This window comes from Agelaius phoeniceus, chromosome 8, assembly GCF_051311805.1.
Source record: "Agelaius phoeniceus isolate bAgePho1 chromosome 8, bAgePho1.hap1, whole genome shotgun sequence".
NCBI lineage: Eukaryota > Metazoa > Chordata > Aves > Passeriformes > Icteridae > Agelaius > Agelaius phoeniceus.
Genome location: NC_135272.1, coordinates 22603847 through 22626249, shown reverse-complemented (window position 1 = coordinate 22626249; position 22403 = coordinate 22603847). Strand labels below are relative to the sequence as shown.

At 37.2% G+C, this 22403-nt stretch overlaps 1 protein-coding gene across 5 annotated transcripts; it reads right to left on the bottom strand.

The window, feature by feature from the left end:
* Positions 1-87: 87 nt before the first annotated feature.
* KYAT3 (kynurenine aminotransferase 3) lies at positions 88-21872 on the bottom strand. 5 transcript variants are annotated; one of them, XM_054638285.2, is made up of 14 exons: positions 21740-21872; positions 17413-17504; positions 14245-14303; positions 12896-13040; positions 11864-12013; positions 10580-10666; positions 9120-9242; positions 8911-9031; positions 4971-5047; positions 4075-4164; positions 3314-3500; positions 2224-2297; positions 1704-1790; positions 88-387 (listed from the first exon to the last, which is right to left on the bottom strand). In XM_054638285.2, exons 1-14 carry the CDS (start codon positions 21828-21830, stop codon positions 325-327), a joined length of 1446 nt encoding a protein of 481 aa, XP_054494260.2. In that variant the 5' UTR covers positions 21831-21872; the 3' UTR covers positions 88-324. The 5 variants fall into 5 exon arrangements, with proteins under 5 accessions (XP_054494260.2, XP_077038390.1, XP_077038389.1 ...); XM_077182275.1 differs by lacking the exon at positions 21740-21872 and adding an exon at positions 21063-21125; XM_077182274.1 differs by lacking the exon at positions 21740-21872 and adding an exon at positions 19375-19419.
* Between the last annotated feature and the right edge of the window lie 531 nt (positions 21873-22403).

The following is a 22403-nucleotide window of genomic DNA, read 5'->3' as shown; positions in this document are numbered from 1 at the left end:
GCTGCTCTTGTGCACGCTCTGCAGCTTCGGGAATTCCCATAGAAGATAAGCGTGAGCAAAACTGCCACAAGTTTGAAGAGAAGTACATTGGGGTTTCTTTAAGAGAAAAGCAATTTATTTTTAAAAGACTGAAAATAACTTCTGAGTTGCATTACACATATTTCAGTAAATCCTTGTTTTAACTCCTCAGCAGGCATCAGTAAAAAGTTATTTACAATGTCATATAAATTCTGTACTGTATTAAGTAATTTTTTCTTAAATTTCCAATTTAAAAAAGCCCTACTATTAGATAGTTACACTATATGGAAGAGTTAATAAGAAAAATCAGTCTGTCTGTTTATTCCAGTTCTTCAGGATCACTTCAGCTGCATCTAGTGTGCTGTCTTTCTGCAAAACAAGAAACAACACTATTACTGCAAGTACTGAGTTCCTGAAAAGAGTCAATCATGATTATATCATCTCAAATCAGTATTTGGTTGCTTCAGCTGCATCCTGTAAATTTCTTTTCAACCAGTTTTTCATTGACAGTTGTTAGGTACAAATCTGGACAATACAAAGCATTCAGTGCTGATTCCTTGAAAACATTTATTAGATATATTTAAAAGATACCATCTCAGCATTCATTTAATGAAAACAATCCTTACATAAATTCATGGCATTAATGCAGTGATGTAACTTAGCAGCTCTGGTTTGGAGACATGCTAGCACACTTTCCTAATCCCTGTGAGTACAGTTGGGATTTTTCAAACTCCTTGCAACCAGGTTATGCTGTAAACTACTTAAACATAATCCCTCCAAACTGTGTAGCTTGGCTCCAGCCTGGTGAGTCATAAAGGCAGTCTAACTTGAAACCATTAGTGCTGTTTGTTAGCCACAGGCACAACCAGTAACTTCATCTTGCCTGTTACTGGCTCAGTTTATAGCACAGACTTTACACTTCATCAGAAGAAGTAAGTAACACAAGGAGAAACTCCCCTTCATTACTGTTTCAGGCTAAGGCTCTGATCTTTATACAGAACAGCTCAGGATTTGCAGATGTTCCATTATGCTGACTCTGTTACAGAACAATTGGGAAACATCTCCGGGCTTTGGGCTTATTGAAGTTTACATACCTGTCCCCAAAGCCTTTCAGCCTTTCAAGAACAAACTTAACAGGGGAAGAATATTTGCAAAGAAGGTGCTCACAAAATGGCAAAAACCAGCCAATTCACAAAAAAAACATGTTTTCTTTTTTAATTTGGAGCTCACGTGAAAGTCTGTGTATTTTCAGGCAAGTGAGCTAAATTTGAAGGTGACCTCTTCACTGTTTTTGCTGTTAGACACTGAATGGACATGGGGCACACACTCTGCTATACAGTTATTCTCTGCTCTGGATTATGGGTATCACATTAATTGATGGCTTACCTGTCTCAATAATTTTCACTGTCACCACTGGTCAAGAATGTTTTTAAAAATTAATACAATAAGCTTAAAAGGGCTACCCATCCAGTTATTTTCTGCCAGTTGCCCTTCCTGGCCATGCCACCTACACTGATGGTGTAAAGTCCTTCAGCAAAAAGACAATTGAAGGATACTTTGTGCTGAATTTTACATCAAACTAACTTTATGTTCTTAAAAGCTTTCAATACAAGAGATCCTGGGAAAAATGTAAGTCAGTCTCTTGCAGATTCCTGTACTGCATTGATTTCAGGACACAAGCTTACCTTAATGAAGCAAAACCGTATGTATTTTTCAAAGTGTTTCTTTGTCTCAAGAGCACAGAATGCTGAAAGAGGAATTGCTGACAGCTTCTGAAACATAAAACAGAAATAGCATTTGCTTATTTAAATGTGTATAAGAAATCTGGTTTAAGCATGACGATTTTACTATTCTGTTTCTAGAACTCTCCCTCCCAACACACGAGGGAAAGACAAGGTTCAGTTTTGTATGCACTAGCTAGGCTTGTACTAAATTCAAATTACTTTTCTTAGGCAAAATATTTCAAAGGTACTTTTGTACAACTAACACTTAAGCTTCCTGAAAGAAAAGTGCTGGGATGTAGCACAAACCTACAGTGTACCTTTTAAACATACTTACAATATTTTAGTCACATCATTATCAATAACACCAAATAATATTTTGAATGGAACATCTCTACTACATTATTTAATAACTACAGTTGCACTGCTCTTCCTTTCAATAGAAAAGCATTCGTAAAACTAGAGTATGACTAAGACATCTTACCTTAGATGCTATCATCCATTTGACAAATTTATAATCATAAGGTAGTTTCTCATCTACATCAGAGAGATCCACATCTAAATGTAAAACAAATATGTTGTAAGATTTCCTAGACTCCAATGGGGAGGCATTCATTAACAGCATTTTATTACAGTTAATACTTGAGAATGAAAATATATGTTTTATTTTAATATATAATTTTTAAATTATACTCTAAGAAGTAAAATAGGCCAACAGATTGAACCTTTCCCTTCTGATCTAAGCACTTGTTTTCTGTCCAAAGCAAATTCAGACATGTAGCTTGGAAGAAAGCCATGTAATACTCAAAGAAGTCCTAAAGTCTGGACTATTGGGGATCAGGGCTATGGAGGGTACTGAAGAGTGCATTTATTGCATGGACAGCAATAATCCCTGAAAATGCAGTTTTCTCATCTGTGAAACTGGGGTACCTAAAACTTCCTGACACATGATTAAACTGTGATATCTTTCTGTGTTTAAACATTTCTGTCTAAATGAAAAATGCTATTTAGACTAGTTAGTGAAAAAATATGGAACTAAAAAGACCTTCCCCTGTGTGAATTCTTTCTCTGAAGCTACCATAGCCTGAATTTTCAAAAGGTTTGTAAATTTTGGTAGCATTCAGTATTTAAAGATCAGAATGCTTCAAAGAGCCTTTAGAGTGTGACTTCAGATTAGGAGAAAAAAAAAAAAACAAACCAGAAAAAAGACCAAAAAAAAGAAAATGCAAATAGTATGAACTCAGTATAATATCCAGGCGCTTGGCTCTCATTCTCATAATCATAGATGTTTTGAAAATAGGAATGTTTATCTACCTCCTTTATCCTCTCTAAAAACTTGTCATAGCTTTGCAAAACATGGACAAGTTAGGATCACAAATGCTTTGCTGAAGCTCATAAAATCTACCTTAGCAGCTAAGGTGAAACTGAAAATTTCAATCCCAGTTAGTACTCCTGACAATGTTATGCACACATATGGGTGCATATGAGATGAGAATATAGTTTAAAATGAAAGCTGAATTTTCTCATTAACCAGATTTACTTTCCACACACTCTTTAATAAACTTTATACTGACTTAACGTGGAAACATCAACGATCATGAAGTATCCTCCATCTGGAATGACAGGCTTTAGTCCAGCCCCTTTCAGTAGCTGAGCCATCCGATCACGCTTGCTCTCCAGCTCTCGAGACAGGGAGTAAAAATAGCACTCAGGGTCATCCATGCGCTTATAGTCCCTCCAAAATGCTTGTGCCAAAGCCTCCTGGAAACACAGAGTAAAAGTACTCATTAACACTCAGTACCCTCACAGACACTCCCACTTCCTGCTGAAATCTAGAATTTTGTTCAATCCTGGCCCATATTAAGCAAACCACCACACAAATTACACAAGATACATCCATAATCTGTTAATTACTTTGTGCTGTGGCATCACCCAAAACACCCAATCTTTTGCTAGGCACTAATCATACACTGAAGTTGGAGTCCTAGACACAAAAGTTTACAATCTGAATTGAAGTTAAATTTAATTGTTTCATAATAATGTACCATAGAATACTTGACACTGGTAGACAGAACTTTCATTTATATTTGCTAGGAAACCATTAAGATTGTCATGTTTTATGCAACATGTAGTTTGTAGGTACAAGATGACAGAATCCGGAAGATTGATTTTTTTTAAATGTCTGGTGAGCTGATCAAATTTGTTTCCTCTTCTTACACCCTAGAATATGTATCTTGACAACTAAAAGTTCATTGTCGTGATTACTGTTTTATTACATGAGGCCAACAGCTTTCTTACACCAGAAAACAATCTCCTTTGCCCCATCTGTACCTACCTGTAATGGAGTTGGGCAAGTGTAGAGTGTATTTTGGTGAACAACTTGCAAATGCTTAATCAGGTGCTCAGGACCAATGGACCAACCAAGCTAAGGGAGGAAAGGGTGCATATATTACACTTACAGGCAGTGGTGTTACTAAGAGATAACAAATACTAAAAATTAGCCAATGTCTTGAGTTTTTTCTATTTTAAGCATTTGTTTTGATAAATTATTAAGAAAAAGCTGGTTTACACAAAGCTTGGTTATGATGCCTTTAAAAATGGTAGATTTGAGACAACAATTCTATTTTCCCTTATCCCTATCTCTCATAGGATACTGAGTAAACTTTTAACTCTTCATAAAACAAGAGTTAGAAATCCAACTGAACATTTATTAGAAATGTTATTTCTAATTGGTTTAGAGCCTATCCATCTCTTAAGCTACTGTGTCAAAGCCAGTTTGAATATAAAACAAAAGCTCAGTACTGCATCATATATGCTGTGGTTCACTTTGAACACATGCTGATGAACACATGGTGATGAAAAATATAGTTGCTAAAAATTTTTTTTCACTTTCTGATACATATTTAAAAGTCAAGATGGGAAAACTGGGAAGTTAAAATATTATAATGTCCATATTTTCTCCAAGAATCTTTACTGATTTTGAACAAAACATAATGTGGTGTTTTTTTTAGTAATTTATGCTCACAAGAGTTTATCAGTTAAGAGACAAGAAGATAATTAAGACATGGGTGTTAAAAATAGGTAATTGCTCCAACTGAATGGTATTGTCACATTTTGGAGACATGAAGATTTGCCAGAAACTTTCAGAACACAGGTCATAAAAACAGAGGTGTTTTTAGAGTAATAAATGCATTCTGTGTAATTTAACTCATTTATGTTGATTCTTCTTACCTTCCAGCCAGTTACACTGTATGTTTTCCCAGCACTTCCTATAGTTACTGTTCTTTCCCACATACCTGGCAATGTAGCTGTACATAAAATAAAATTAATTTGGTACAGGTGCACTCACATATTCCATGTAATTTGAAGAACTGCACTGCCCCTAGCAAAGAGCTGTATGTTCATTTCAGCATCTTAAGCAAACAACAAGAATATTCTGAAATTATACAATTGTAACAAATGAAAAATTATATATGGGCCAGTGCTTTTTAGCATGAAAAGAAGGTAAGGATTAATGAAAAGAGAAAGAAGAGACAGAAAATGAGAAGTACAGTTTGAAAACTACATGTTAATTATCCTCAGCAAAAATGCACAATTATCCATAAGAAATATTATCTAAGGCTATCCATTCACCCCAGGACAGATTATTTCTGATGCCTGGTAACTTTACACAACATTAACTCAGGCACTGCAACCCTCTTTACTAGAATTGTCCAGTTCAGTGTCACTGGCTGTCTCAGACATCAGAAAAAGAAACTAATTACTAAGACTTCTAACCCAGAACCAAACAACAGAACACCAGAAAACTAGCAGAGTGAGTAAATAAATTATGCTGTATTGTACAATTTGAACTGGCCTGAGACTGACTGACAATAGCAGTTAGCTAAAATGTCTGCAAGGATTAAGGGACTCACAGAGGCCTGTGTCTGTCTTTGCAGTTGTATTTGATAGGAGACCAAAACCCTTTGTTCCCTTTCCAAGGAGATAAGAGAGCAAAGGTCTCTTCCTGTAGTTTGCAATTTTTTTTTCTCTATACAGCTTCTGCAAAGCTCTGCTTGGACTCCAACTTAATTAATTTCAAGAGAAACAGACAAATCCAGACACACCTAAGTCTGAGACACAAAGTCAGTCAAGGTTGCAATTACAGTAGTCACCAACATCTGACTTCACCTCATTTGCATACTAGAACCACTACCAGTGAATCTGTCAGTTGTTAAATCCCCTCTCTAGCGAGACCAATGAACAAAGATTTTCCAAATTAAACTCCTGAATTTCACGAGGAAGTTTTTGTGGCAGTTATCAGCATTAGACATGGCATAAGTCTTTCAGTTATTTGAAAACATGTATTGCAATTTTTGGAGCAAACTTACCAAGAAGAGAAACCAAACAGCATGAAAGAAACTGATTTTTCTATTAGCCTACCCATACTCAACTACTCTGTGACCTTGAAAAGAAAAAGTTTGAACAGATGTATCTTCTACCAAGCTAGGCCAACAGTAGAGATCACTTCCTAGAGGCACCCAAACCAGCTCTCACAGACTGCAAAAAGAATTGCCTTTCAAAGCTAATGGCCTCCAGCAAGCCTGTTTTGCCACATAGTCACAGGAATTCAACCTTGGAGATAGAACATGACAGCTTTTCAAACAATAGCAGCAGTACAAGGGCACAGAGAAAGAAGCAGCTCCATTGCTTTTCCAAACAAGTTTTAAATAGAGAGGGAAATTTCCCTGTGGCAACCATATATGACATCATATGACACCATAACCAAGTCTGACTACAATTTAAAAACTAATGAAGTGCAACTAACATATAATAAGCCTGTTACCTGGGATAGTACTCAGCTTGTTGAGTGGCTTGCTCAGAATCCTCAGTTATGAGGTGCAATCTCTAAATCTGTCAGCGCAACCCTAATCATTATGCAGAGGAAGTCCATGTTTTCACAGAACTCAGATGATGGGAAACATGATGAAGTGTTATATGCTACAGAAAACTGCTTCAGTGACAGCACAAAGACTACTAATTTTATGAGCTGTGGCTAGCAACCCCTGCTAAATTGTATGAAGGAACAACTATCAGGTCCTGTAAATTGATGCAATATCCATTTTGTATCTCCCACAAAAAAAAAAGTGTCACTGCATTGTATAGAATATATAGAGGTTATTATGGAAACACAAGAGTTTATAAATAGAGAAATAACACACTCATTGTATTGTTTTTGTAGACTTAAAGTAATAAGGAATAGGAGAAACTTAAGTAAAAAAAGAGCAGAGTCTGTTTCTTTCACTGAAATAATGTTATTGTTTACAGTGTTACCCTGAAAGTTGTAGAATACTTTCAACACTAAAGTCAATGATCTCATGGGATGTGTTAGAGAATCCATACCTAAACCTAGCTGACTATCTTTCTGGGCTTTAATTTGCATTTTCTTTATACAGTACTTTTACATTTTAAGCTAAATTACAGAATGCCTTTGGTTGGTGCAGTGTTTTGGTTTGAAGCATTAATGTGCTGATGACAATGGAGATGTTGCATCTTAAGAATTCACCCCTGTCCATAAGATGAAGTGTAGCTGACAATGTATCTGGACCTGCTGCTGTTGAAAAGGAAAAGGGATTACCTTACACCACACAGAGATTTTGATTCTGAAGACAGCCTTGCATGAAATGTTAAGGCCATGAAACACCTGCTAAGCCCACGCAGAAATCTTTAATCTAACTGACTTCACTTTGCAGCTGGGACACACGATCAGTTACTGTTAGGTAACCTGTTAAGATGCAGTGACTCAGATTACTATCACATTAATGTACCCAAAATGTTCTCCTTCTTCCATGTCAGAAGGTCTTTGAGACAGTATCTCTATCAAGGTAACCACAACAGCCACGGAATTAGGTCACCCTCAAAACAGACTCACAGCCTATGCATGGCCAATATAATCAATGGATGATCAGCAACTGTGCAGCTGAGCTAACAACTACTGCAAGGTCATTTAGATATCATTTTCTTTCTATTACTCATAAGATTCAATTTTCACAATGATGTATCCCCCACCAATGGATTTTGTTGTCACTCTACAAATATGGAATTGAAGCCTAGAAGCAAAGTTATTCAACCAGTGGCAGAGCTAGGGAAAAAGGTAAGTCTTTCCATGTCTAATTTATACGTAAGTGCCTTGATATCATTGTTTAATCTTAACTATATGCCTCTATTGCACACGACTGAAATGTGCCTTCAATACAATAAGTACATCAGAACAGGTAGCTCATGCAAGATGCTACAATCAGAAACAAAGTATCTGTACATATGAGAAGGAGGTTTTGGACTTTTCAAATACATCAGCAGAGCCAACCCAAGGCCACCAGATTAGAAATTTTCACAGAAATACATAGCTGTAGCATTATAAAACTGGAAAAGGAGTTCAGTAACCTTAGGTTAAATTGTTCTAAGGCAGTGGGAGTGATTCCACTAACTTCAGTGAAACTTGGATCAGGTAAAACAAGAGGATCAAGAACCTGCCATCATTGTTTTTCTGGTTTGTTCTTGCAATTTTTCTTTACCCCGTAAGAACACTACCTGAAGATTTAACAGGCTTTCATACTGCACTTGCAGGACTTACTTCACTGAATTCAATGTCTAGTATTTAATCCTGTCTCCATCCTTGGGAGGGACAGTGCTCATGCACTATCTCCACAATGACCTTTATACTATTTTTTAGTTTTTTATAATTAGTGGAGCAAAAATAATTGTGTTTCTCATTGTCCATTTCCCTCATTATTATCTCTACAAAGCTTTGAGAAGGAAGTTCCTTCTATTAGTTCTTCAGCAAAGCACTGTCTAATATACATACAGTAACAGCAACTATACTTGTCATGGCCAACAGAGTAACTGAATAAGGATGGCAAATTCATATGATCATAACTGACTTACAAGCATCAGTCCCACTGGTTTCTATGGATATCTGCTGCAAAGTCACTGAAGAGCTTTGGAAATTCTATTTGGAAATTATTCTTTAAAATAATTTTTAGAAAAGAGAGGGGATCTCCTCCTTAGAGCCTAAACATTGAAAAATTTCAAAGCTTGAAATATGAGCTTCTTCCAGCAAGCATTATCCTTGGGAGGCAAGTTCACAGCATCATTCCACTACTACTTCTAAGATGCCACAAAAAATCAGTACCTATTTTAATGTGTTTATTCCCTTTATACACCAGCCATTCATACACCTCATCACTGATGCACAGGGTGTCATGTTTAATACAGAGATCAGCTATTACTTGCAGCTCTTCCAGGGTAAAAACCTGGGATACAGGAAAAGTAAAGGAAAATACATTAATCACAGTATTTAAGGCATTCTTTGAAATTATAGTGTTAAAGGACGACTCTTACCTTGCCTATTGGGTTGTGTGGAGTATTCAGAATAATTGCTTTTGTTTTGGAATTAAATTTATTTGCAAGTTCAGCAGGATCTAAGACCCAATCAGCACTAGATGCAGAGTTCCCATCCTTTTTCTAAAAAAAAAAAACAAAAAAACCCAAAAAAACCACAATAAATTTATATGTGACTTTAATACATGTTGCAGCCTAAAGAGACCTGCTCAACTTTTCACTCTCAAACACTTTCATAACCATATGTGACAACCTATTCAATCTGTCTTGCTCACCTAAGAGAAGGTTGTTCTAGGAACAGGTAAACTATTGTGACAGTGGCTGTCCTCCTTTGGCCACTGTCTGTCTTAAAGCCCCTGCAGGAATAAGTTTCCAGGATCTTGTTGCACACATGCTGATTATCACAGTGTGTAATGCAGTCACATGGCAGGAGAGTTTACAGACTTGCCAGACAGTAGAGCAAGTGTGTGCTTGCTTGACTGAAAAGACTGATCACCACTGGGGATTCAAGGTCTTTTCCTTCTCCTTAAACTAATGAAAATGGCCAAAGAGCTAAAAATCTGCACTACTGAGTCTCTGGAGTTTATATACTGCACAATACAAGTATCCCTGAGGTATTACAAATGGCTAAGGAGTTTGGGCCAGTTGGTACAGAGAACACAGAGCATGGCCACACTACCCTTGTGACACCTGCAATGACTGGGAGAGGGCCAGACCAAAAACAAGAGTGTGAAACAGAAAATGCTTGGAGGTGCCCTGTCATTTGAAACATCCCTAAAGATGGACTTCCACCTACTCCCACTTCAGTCCTGGAAGTCTTGTCATTCTGTGTTGTTCTGATTTCATGGTGTTCCTGCAATAGTGCTGCCCAAAGAGCCCCTCAGCAAGGCTGCCAGTTGCACAAGGCACAACTGGCATGCAGAACAATCCTTGCAAGCTGTGGGCATAATGCCAGCAGTACCAATTTGACAATTAACCTATAGCCTATTTAACAATAAAGGAAACAGTAATTTTGTATGTGTATCAAATACATCTACCACATGATCAGTCCTTATTTAGCAAGCATACTTTGGAAAATAAATTGTATTCTGTAATTGTAGGAATTGCTGTAGGGATCAGGAACCAAACCTTTTGAAAACCAACTGACAGAGAAATTGCACTGATATGTAGATCCCCCTTCAATAATTTGCACTGAAAACTGAAGAAAGCAGTTTTAATCAGCTTTCAGAATGCACAAATTAAAGCAAATAAGAAACATTCTCACACCTTCTCCAACACTAATAAAATATTCTCTTTTGGATTATCATTGTGTCAGACACACTCTAGCAATCTATCTCACTTTTATGTAATTTGACATTATGAAAAACTATATAGAAAAGCATCATATAGGTGTTCAGCAAACTGCATTGAACATGGATGAGAAACTATATATAATTAGTAATTTTTAAAAAGTTACTCACACGTCTTAGTGGGATAAAAACAGGCTTTGCACCCGCCATCTTTACCATTGGCTCGTAACAGTCATAAAATGGCTCTATTATTATTACCTGAAATGACAATCATCAGTATCAGAAACAAAGAGTTTACTGTGCATGATACCATCCTCTTTCTACATTTACCTTGGTGCCATAGGTTGATAATGTTTCTGGCAGTCCAGGTTTAATGTTATAACATTGCAGAATATTCCTCCTTTTAGAGTACAATACAATAATGCCCTCAGGCTAAGTATGATAAGCACCACTCATTTTTGACAACACCCAGAGGCTGTTTTTCTACATTACAGCTATTGAGTTCTAATAATAAGAATGTTTGAGACCTACACACAGATTTGAAGGTACAAAGCAAAGATGAGAAATAGCAATGGTAAATTACTGAATCACAGCAGAGCTGCTTTAATTATACTCATGAAATTCCAGGATTTCCAAGTATTTAGAAATCTCAAAAGAACAGTTAAGTCTTCAAATTTTATCAATAATTCTCAGGTAAAGAAAGAGGGAAAACTCAAGAAAAACTGCACAGAGGCTAGACAATAAGAAAACAAAACAACCAAAAAAAACCCACCAAAAGCAAAGGCTTATAGAACTATTCCAAACAAAAGAGTTTGACTATCAGAGCAACAGAAAAACAAGATGAGAATACAATATACAAGTGAAATGAATGAAACACTGAAAGCAAAATACACAACAACACAAAAAGGTTTTATCCACTATGGATACAAATATTCCTCTAAAATGACTTTTTATTTCATTGACAAAAAGGCAGACATCAGTAATAGTGAAGAGCTGAGCCATCACAGCTAGTGTGGTAACTAACTAACTAACTAAGCTTTTGTGCACCCTATGCTCCCACCATGCAGTGGCCCAAAACAGAACCTGATACATAATGGTTACCCAAACACCAACAATTCTTTGTGCCCTCTGTTGCAGACAACATCCACATGTTTTCTCAAATAAGAAATCAGTGTGTATTGTCACCTAACAGTAACAGTGATAAATAAACTACCACAGATGCCCTAAGAGTGAAAAAAGGTGTTTGTTAATTGATGAGTGATAGGAAGTCATCCAAAGTATAGTCTCGTAACCACAGCTTCTGAAACCATAAGTCAGATGTACAACTTAAAAATCAAACCAATAGGGACAGAAAGAAGCCCCAGCATTAACTTATATTTAGAAGTAGACAAATAAGAAAAAGATAAAGATTCTCATGTCTGCGAGTATATGTGAATATTTCCAGTAAAAACTTACTTCATCTCCCTCTTCAATTAGTGCCTGTATTGTACTAAAGAGAGATCCATAAGCTCCCACAGTCACCAGGATATCTGTGAGAGGATCAATCTTTCTTCCACAAACTTTCTCATACACTTGAGACAAGGCTTTCACCAGTGATGGATGTCCCTGTTCAAAACAAAAAGAAAGTAACTGATTGGAGCGTGCCTGACAATGTATAAAGTCTGTGTTTGGGCTCTTTTCTATGTGTATCAAACTATTACATTTTGAAATAGAAAAATACAACATTAGCCCTCAGTGTTAATGGCTGCTAACAGGTAACAGGGTTTAAAGTTTTTGCACACTAGGAAAGAAAAGCTTGTTTTCAATTTATTTGTATCTACTCGGAAATTTATTTTCTATCTGGTGCTTTTTAATTTCTTTGATATTATCACATCTCAGAGTAGGTCCAGATAGCCTATAGCCTAGCTAGGACAAGAGACAGAAGGAGAGAAGGGAATACTCTTGACACCAATTCACCTTCACCTCCTCTTGAGTTTCTTTCAGCTCCTTCTGTTTCCTCTCTTATCTTTCAACTAAAAGTATTTGGTGCAAGGAAAATCTTTTTATTGTATTTATATATTGCTGATAAATAGCACTTGTGATCAAAATATTGATTCATATAGTCACATCCCAAATCTCAGAGTACCATTCACCATTTGTGTCCCCTCCAGGGACATGGCAGTGATACCAAGTATTTCTTTCTCATTCTCCCATTGTCTGATTCATGTTCCCACTGACTAAAGTCAGAGGTAAATAACCTACACTCTTTAAACTGAATCAGCTCCTCAGAGACCTCCCAGACCTGCTCTACCATTCTGCTCTTGCTGAAGGGTTCTGCCTCGTAGAAGCCTACACAGAGGAAGTTCATTAGTTACAGACAAAGCTACTAGATGAACTTAATTTGGGACATAAGACTATGATCTATAGATTATACTAATTTAAAGTCAACTTTTTTCCCTGTGGCACATTTTCCACCGAATTTGGGTCCTGGAGTTCCACAAAACTTACAAAGCCTCGGGTGTACTGGTTCAGTCTGTCAACTGCTGCTACCTTTGCCAGCTCTTCTTTAACATAGCTGGGAGGGGATATATCAGGAAGGCCTTGACCGAGATTAACAATTGAGGGATCTGCTGCCACTTTTGTAAATTCAACCCTGGAGGAAAAACATCTTAAAGTTAACATACCAGATAAAATTATCTTTTTATTCATTAGCACTAGAAGGCAAAACAAAAATATTTCAGTTTGCCAAATTTCCAGCAATGGGAACAGGTTTAATAGAATGGAGAGCTGAGGGCTGAAACAATGTGATCACAGGAGTCAGAGGGCACCCAAGGAAAGATTGATGTTCTGCATCTATAGAATAACATTTCTGGTAGAAGTGTGCTCAGATGTGCAGATACACAAACGCACAGTTTCTCTGGATATAGCAGAAATTGAATACCAGGCACATTAAATGTCCTAAAGATTAAAATCAGTCAATTGAAGGTGTCATTTAAACTACCCAGTCACCTCAGAGTGCTATAATTTTTTAAAGTAATTTTAGGCAACAGACTGTTTCAGGTTGCCTATTAACTATATCTAATAACCTGAAGATCCTTGAACGATTTTTCCTTCCTCCCTTCACAGATCAGCTTTACATTTTACTCTTTCCTCCCTACTGAAATGTTAACAAGATTTAAAAAAACAAAACAAAACAACCCTCTCCCCATCATAACCCTCCCACATAGCATCACAGTCCTGTGAAAAATGAATACAAATTGCTAAAAATTAGCTTGAGGCTGACACCTTGTGTATATGTATACACAAGTAATGCAACACATACATACAACTAAGGTAAGCCCAAAATAGTCTTTTCACCAACTAAGAAAATTCCATATTTATCAGTGAGGGCAATATTGCTTTAAGACCAATTTAATACCTAGAAAAAGATGTATTAAAAATAATGAGCCAAATTATAAAACAAGTATAATGGCTTATTATAAAACAAGTATAATGGCTTTAATAAAAATCTGACTTGTTTGGTAAACACAAATCAGGTGTAATTGAAACACATTATTCAACAGAATTAACATTTAAATTTGAAAATCAGCTATACTACCATGCCCATGAGTTATATTTGTCTTACATGGTTTTATAGATGAAGAGAAGCCCAAGCCTAATATTTAAAGCTCAAAAATAAAAATCAATCACACCTTTAATTGAATTTAATTCACTGCTACTAAACAGGTTCCGAATATATTCCAGCAGAGATAGTAACTGCCATGTATCTTATTATTAGTAATTATTATCTTTTTGGAAAGAAAATACATCAGCCAAGGACATTTTCTGAAATTTGCAGATATTTTCCTCTTACTTACCACACATTGCTATCAAGGCCTTCAATCCGTCTTGTATTTTTGTGTCTGAAGGGCATTGTCTGCAAGATCAAAACATACAGACAGAAGGGTTTTGTTAAGGAAGACAAAGTACGATATTGTTGGATTCAGCATGAAAACCCTCCCTCATGCTTTCTCAAATACACCATTGCCAGCTGAATTCAGTAGCTACACAGAATTACAGACTTGTTCTTTCACTAAAGCTTGCATAATATCTTGAATTCAGACTAACAAGAAAATACACAAAAATCTCCTAAATTCTCATTCATCATTACCTAAATCCACTAAACTTTCATCAGCAAGGATGGAGGAGGGGCAAAATTTAGCTCAATAGCTTTAAAAGGTGACCTTAAAAGGAAATAATTAGTGTACATACTTTCTTTTTTCTTTTCTATGATATGCTAACAGCTCAAAGACTATGCTATTTCTAGTCCAATTCCTGCTCAATCCAGTTTGGAAAGTATGCATTTGCAATGTAATTTTATTTGTAAAATTGATGGGTAAGAAGAAAATAGCAAAGACATTTCCTGGTTTTGTTCAGATTTTTTAAGCTTTAAAGTATCTACCTTAGAGCACAGCAAAACCACATCCGAATATGGGTTTTTTACGTCTTCAGACCTTAAATTAAGGTATTGGAAAACTTCCATAAAGTAGGTTTGTAATAACTACTCTATATGGAGGTAGAGGAAAACCTACTGATAGTTGTGGTATTTTTAAGCTAAAACTGGAAAGAAAGTTAGGAAAAATAAACCCAAATTTATTTCTATAAGATGCAAGTTCATATCTATCTTTGCAAACTATCTTGATACCAGAGAAAAAAATTACCTAGTTCCTCAATACTCAAGACACTCCTGTTTCTTTGAGTCAAGCTACAGATTTTTAGCTACTTTTACTACTGCCAGCTGCTGTTATTATCAGAAAGATTCAAAAACCATATTCTAGCCAGCATACTCTGAGATGAAAATGTCTGCATTACCATTAGACTCAAGTTTCAACTTTGCATCCATAGAAATGACTCCAAGTAGACACAGGATGCAGCAGGGCAATGCTGGCACTCATCCTGCTTACAGTAATGAAGCCATCTCGTGTGTTCTGATATGAAGAATGGGAAGCTATAAAATTAAACAGAATCTTTTGTGCTCCTTTGTCTTCTCAACAGATCTGATTCTGACCTCATTGTGTGATACAAACTCAAGAGGAATCAAACACAGAACACCTTTTAGTTGTCCTCAGGAAGAAAACCTTTAAGATCACTAGACAGGTCAAGTCAGATTTCTTAACACAGAACAAGAGAGAGTTAAGGGAGAGTCCTGACTGGGTCATCGGTATTGGATTTATTTAAAAACACTCATATAGTTTAGAAGACTAATCTGATTTTACAGTGTATGTTTTGGTAAATATGATCAATGTTTGGCTGTACTTCAAAAATACAAACAAGACAGGTAATACTTACACTAAGACACACACATGTCTTTTTTACATGCTAGGCTACTTCTTGTAGAGGAGGGAATAAGACCCACCTCAAATCTTGCTAATTAACAATGACAATTCTGTATGCTGCATGAGTAAATTTGTTCCTGCACTGCCTCTCTTTAAATTGTTTCAATTTGCTAAAAGCTAAAGGCTTATCAACTGCAGGACTTTTATAATTGCATTGAGTAACCTTCCCTAGCTAAAAATGTATTGACAATAAAATAAGCCTTCACCTTACTGTTCCCTACTATACAAGTTTAAATATATTTAACAATCCAATTCTATTTCTTTCTTTCTTATGTCTTGGAACTGGTTTTAAAAGAGAATAGCAGGACTTGCATTAGTTTTCAGGTTTTCACAGATTCAGATTACAATGGTGTTCAGGTCAACCTCACTACTTTGGGCAAGCCAGCTAATTAAGTGAGATTTTAAAAAGAAACCTTTACTGGCATTCTTTTTCCAGAAGGTCATGACAAATCTTAAGAATCTTTTTTTTTTTCAGCCATCACCTGATAATCTCCAATCCACTTCTAGGTGCAGGGGTAGGACTTCCAGGAGTCAAAAATGGGTGTTAAGCAGGAGACCCATGTCTTCATCAAGCTCTAACTGACCTCCTACTTTCCCTACACCCTCTAACACCTGATAGAAATCCAGGTGCTGCTTGTATTTATCTTTTTCTTAATTCAGGGAAACTTGTAAAGAAATTGAATGTCAGTAAGTTTAATGATGTTGGAAGCAGACCCTCTGACATGGTACATAAATAAATTGTAGAATATGCTGTAAAGAGCTACAACTTAAGCCAACATCTTAAGAAAATTAAAAATTAAAAAAAACCAAAAACTAACCAGTACTAAATTTGAGGACATTTAATGAATATCCATCTCAATTAAACAGAATATAAACAGATATAGCATATGAAAAACTGACTCAGGCAAAAGCTGACCTACAAAGTGGCTTGCACTTCTCATATGGGCAAAATATGTTGCAACTTCCCAGTATAATGACTCAAGCATCTGTTTTGAAGGATCTGTCATGTGTCTTAGTTGACCCAATTTGTTGACTAGATGAACTGGGAACACCATTTACATTCCAGTGTTCTCTATGGAATGCAGAGTGTCACCTCCAGCTGCCTGCCATGTTGCAAAGCTGTTTTCTCTGAACATAACTGGAAAACTTAAAATGAAGTTACACAATCTCATAAGCAGTTAAGCTAAGAAACCGAAAAGATTCTATATAAAATTAAGTTTAAGGTACTTATAGACCCCTTGTTGTTGCAGCATCAAGAAGCAACATTATTGTCATATCATTAAAGGAAAAGTGAGATAAAAATAAATAAATTGACCTACAAAAAGCCTCTGATAAAGCTGAGATTGAACCTGTCTCCTGTATCTCAGGCTTCTCTCTATAAGCTAAGGAATCTTTCTGGTGTGATATGTGCTAGATGTGACTTTAAAGTACACAAAGCAATAATCACCAAATTCTGTTACGCTAGTCTGGTTAATATTTGACTGGTTCAAATACCTTATTTTGTTCTTGATAGTAAATGGTTTTTATCTATAATAAGAAATAAACCACAGCTAAAGCATATATATTCTCAACATTGCAAAATTAGTGCATCTCTAAAACACTGCATGAAATATGAAACAGTTTTGTCTATGGAACTGAAGGAATACTTACTGCAGAGGTTGAATGTTTGATGGATCTGGAAAGCAAATCTGTTCTTAGCTTAATGCCACGGCAACAGAAGTTTCGTGAAGCAAGAAACATGCCTGCATAATAAATAAGTGACCTGAAAAACCTTACAGATTCTAGGAAGGAGTTCCTACACAACACTAGACAATTTTAAGATACTCTCCTCTTCCCCCCAGTGATTTTGTTTCAATTAAATGCTACTAAATGATTACCTTGTCACAGTTGTAAGCATAGAGGATGAAACTCTCTAATTGACAGGGCTGAAAAATGTTTCTGAATGTCATCTCAAAGGAAGGTTTCCTTTATTTGACAACATTGATCTTTTTTTTGAATAATAGCTAAGACTAAATGCAATTCAAGCTTCAAAGTCTCTGTTAGAATTCCTGTGAAAATGTGTTTGTGTAATAAAAATTGCTATTAAGATTGCTAATATACAATAGAAAAAGAGCCCAATTTTTTAAAAGTTACACATCTTGTCTCCATTTCCAACTGTTTCAAATCAGGTATGCTGAAATCAGGATAATTAAGATGGCCAGTCACACTGGAGAGGGAGGCCTAGGAACTTTATGTAACTACAATAAGTTTTGTCACAGTGACTTGGCAAACATTAAATATCTCCCATGGCTGAAAACAGCTAGAAAAGACACTTTGTGTAGAGTAAAATCATTCACAGACTAGAGAAAATGTGTTCTGTTAATTTTAGTAACTATCAAAAAATAAGTAAGATCTGGTACTTCATGCAACTATTTGCAGAAGATACTTTAATACATATATGTTAGATTGCATTGCCACAATGACTGAAATGTGCTAGACATGTAACCCACAAATCTAATGTCAGAAACACAGTAGCCACAGCAGTATAATTATTAACTTTGTTTTCCATCATTTACGAATTAAAGGATGTAGAACTTCTGGTTCCCCCCGACTTTGCTACCTGAGAAGGGGAAGAGAACAAAAAAAGAAAAAACTATACTATTTGCATTAGAAACACAGGAATGCCATTGCCTCTTGAAACAATACCATGTGAGCCTCGTGAACAGAAAGCAAATGGTAAATCCATAGCACAGTGAAATATGATGTTTTCATCAAGAAGAATGCTTTTAGTCCAACAAGAAAATGTCCTTTACACTTATTAACTAATAGAAAACCAGTCAAAGATGCCTCAATGCATAAGTTTTAAAAGCATGCTGATTTTGCCTTTCTCTTACTCCTGTGCTACAAACTCAGTCTTACTTCTGAAATTAGGGTCTTTCTCACACACCACTGAGTTGTGGCTAACTCAATTAGACCTTCAAAATAGCCCCATGATCCCACTGCATTTAGCAATCTGCAAGTAAACAATTTATGTTCATTTACAAGAAGAAACTCTACTAGTCTGAGAACTAACAAAAGTAAACAGCAAGAAAATCTTTGACACTAGTCAGCAGATACTCTTAAAGACATAGAAGAAATACATATGCTTAAAAAGGACCAAAATCCATTTTAAGAGATTTCTAATAATACCACTTAGCATATTCAAGGTTATCTTTGAGAATAACTATGCAAAATCAAAAATATTATTAAGGTCTCTATTGCTCTCCTTGTCTAAGGTTACAAAAACTACTTGTATAACATACTGATGCTATCTTAAAACATAACCATGACATTGGTGCTAGGGTCAGACCAAAGACAGCACAACTCTTCAGCCCACTGTGAACACTTGCAGCAGTTAGTTAGTGCAGTGAGACAAACATGCATATCCTTGCCTGATTCATTTTGTATTGAGAAATAGAAAAATTAAACAAAAACCATGCAAGCCTTACATGCAGAACTAACTTGCAAGTAAGAAAAATTACTGACAGTTGTAAATATTTCCAGCATTAGTGCCACGGTACACCAAAAAACAGAACCAGTGTTTGACATGAGGCAATCACACAAACCCACCACACTGCATGAGCAGCAGCAGACCTGTGTAACTGTGGTGTGGTCAGTCTCTGCAAGTGCCTAAAATACCTGAAGAAAAAATTATATCCACCTTTAATACCACAGAAATGTCCAAACTGTGAAAACTTTATGAGGAACATAATGGAAGCAACTTGGCTGAACAGCCTCAGTAAGAACAGGCACTGGCATGTAACACTTCTCCCACTGTTTCTATCTTTGTGACACTTTTCCACTGAAAACTGAACAGCATTTGTTCAGACTCAAGAGACAAGATTACTGGGCATTAAATGAAAAAGCCTCCTATAAAGTACTTTTGTGACTTCTTTTATTTCTGAGGACCTCCACTTAGACTTCAAGGATTTAAAGGGAAAGGCCTCCTTAATATAACCAGATACTCTCCCACACATTGATCTAAGAAGAAAAAAAAAAAGCAAGGCCTACTCCTACTCTTTTTTTCCAAACACACACATTCCCAGTATAATTTTATATGACATGTTAAGACATACCACAGGCTCAGGAGAATTATTTCCTGTTACTTTTATGATGAATGCACTCTCAATTATTACCCCATATATGTAAGTATGTGTAAGGCACATCAATGAGATGGTTTTTATTGTCCTAAGCTGAGTTTTTATCATTGGGATACAAAGTTTCTTCCAGATGATGGAAGTTACACACCAGGCAGCTAGAGAAGTACTGCAAACCCCATTTCAACCCTCTTCAAAATTTGTAACGTTCTTCAAACATAGAAAATGCACTGATCTTTGTGGGGGAATTAAAAGGTAATATTAATTTCTTTCTTAGTCTTATTAATGTTTCTTTTTTAAATCTTGTAGTCAGACATCAGCATTTTGGCCAAGAGTCATGTCTGCTAAACCCAGAAATTAAATTAGGAATTCTTTTAATCCTATTCTAATTTTCAGTGCTCTGAAGCATTCATGTAGTCAGTCCTCCTGGAATTCAGGCTTGCATATCCATAGAGAAAACAGGAGAATTAACATGTTAGACGAAAAGGGATAACAAATTACTACTCCTACAGCTTTCTATATTTTTAGGGGAGTGAGAAGCAAGCAAGGCTACCAGAAAGGTCAGTGCCATAAACGTTTTTTAGTGGGACTGGTAGCAACATTCTGGTTGCTAATTGGGTTGAAACTCAGGTTTGGTACTTAAACTAGACTGGAAGATATAATTGGACTTGGTCATGGGAAATAGATGAATACATCTGTGTACTAACAATCATTTAGTTCATGCTGTGCTTTGTAACTGTTCCAGCATAGATACAATTTCTGAGTTGTAAGTTCTTCTGCTCCCTGCACAGCTGCCCAGCCTCCTGGTCATACAGTACCCTGACATTGGCAAGCTGAACCTCTGGGGCATTTTTAAAAAGTTACAATTTTGTAATTAATTTGTTTTTCTCCTTTGAAACAAAAGGCCAAATGCTGTTGTTCCTTCATTTATGAGCTTCAGTTATTCCATCTCTAAAAAAAACCATGTCACAGAGCTTGCACAACACTTGGTCAGACCCCTTAAGGTGCTGCATTTTTTCAGGTAACAAATAGTTTCTTTTTACTGTGGAGCCTCAGTGACAAACATTACTATAAACAGTGAAAGCCTGTCTCCACCACGGTAATGTCATAATGTAAATATAATTCCTGTTATATTTGTCCTGGGCTTAATATTTTTTGGATACGCAAATCTGGAAAATGTTATACCTCAGCTAAATGCTGTCAAGACTTTGAAGGACTGTTTCTTCTTATTGTCTAGAGGACGAAAGCCTTGGAGAAAGAAAAGGTGCCATTTTACCAGTGGAGGGCTCTCCAGGCCTTTTTTTCCTACCATCTATATGCAATAAATGGCTTATTGAGCCAAAGGAACTGTTGCCAAATCACTGTACTCAGGGAAGTTGGGCTGACACTGAACTTAAAACCTTCTCTATGAGAAAGATTTATCATAGCAGTCAAATTTTGTCATTTCTTCTTCCATAGTCTACAAGGAATGGAGCAAATTGTGCGCGGGGAAATAAATTTTACAATACGGATTAAGGAGCGGGATGAGATTGTGGGGTTTTTTCTTACTTTTTTTTTTTCCGCTCGTAGAGCAGCTCTACCATGCAGCCACTCCGTGCTGCGCTTACGCTCCCACCCACACGTGTTCGCACCCTGCAGCACGGGGCTGGGGAGGCCGGAGCCTGCCGGGCACCGACGCCGCCCGCCCTCACCCACAGGCCCCTTGGTCAGAGCCGGGGTTCCCCGGGCCCGGCCCGGCCGCTCTGCGGGACAACAAACGCGGCCACCCCGAGCTCGGGCTGGAGCCGCCTCCCCCGCAGGCGCTCGGCAGAGAGAGGCCCCGAGAGCAGCGCCTCCGCCCCGGCCGGCGCCGCCACACTCACCACCCCGACACCGCCTCCGCCGCCCGCCGCGATCGCTGCCGATGGGGCGGGGCCGCCCGTCCCACCGCCCTGAGGGGCGGAGAGCGCCCATCCCTCCCGTTCCTCCAGTCCGAGGGCCGGAGAGCGCCCATGCCTCCCGTTCCTCCAGTCCGGGGCCGGCTCCGCCCGTCCCGCCGCGCGTGTGGGGAGCTGCCGAGGGCGAGAGGACTGCGCGCAGTGCGGAGCAGCACCATGGCTCAGAAATGTCTCTCCCCGGTACGTTATGGAGCTGCACATACACATGTCCGTAGCATCTCCCAAACATCATAAAACTTAGCGCTTTCTTGGGAAAACTGGGCTAACTGGTTACCTTTCTCGGGCTTTGGCCTTTCTGGAGGGAATAAAGTGTCAAAATCGTAAGAAATTATCTCATGCCTAAGTTAACCACTTATAAGGAGAATGAGATTTTCCAGATATCTTAAGGTATTCAATAAACTCACAGAATCTGCATTTTTAAGGTTTCCCTTCACAATCAGGACAGAGACTTACCCAACTTGTAAATTAAAAAGCTCCCTTTAATCAACCTCTCATTGTCACCAAATTTGATTACTAAGTTAGAAATATATATATTTGCAATGTCTTTACAGCCTACTTTTCCTGCTCTTATAAATGTTTATAAAACTGG

Excerpts from the sequence above, each read along its gene's own strand:
- KYAT3 (XM_054638285.2), bottom strand. The coding sequence starts at position 21,830 with ATGGGCGCTCTCCGCCCCTCAGGGCGGTGGGACGGGCGGCCCCGCCCC. Across the intron at positions 12,014-12,895 it reads ACCAGTACACCCGAGGCTTT|GGACATCCATCACTGGTGAA; the intron begins GTAAGTTTTGTG and ends TGTTTTGAACAG. Across the intron at positions 388-1,703 it reads TACGGTTTTGCTTCATTAAG|AAAGACAGCACACTAGATGC; the intron begins GTAAGCTTGTGT and ends CTTGTTTTGCAG.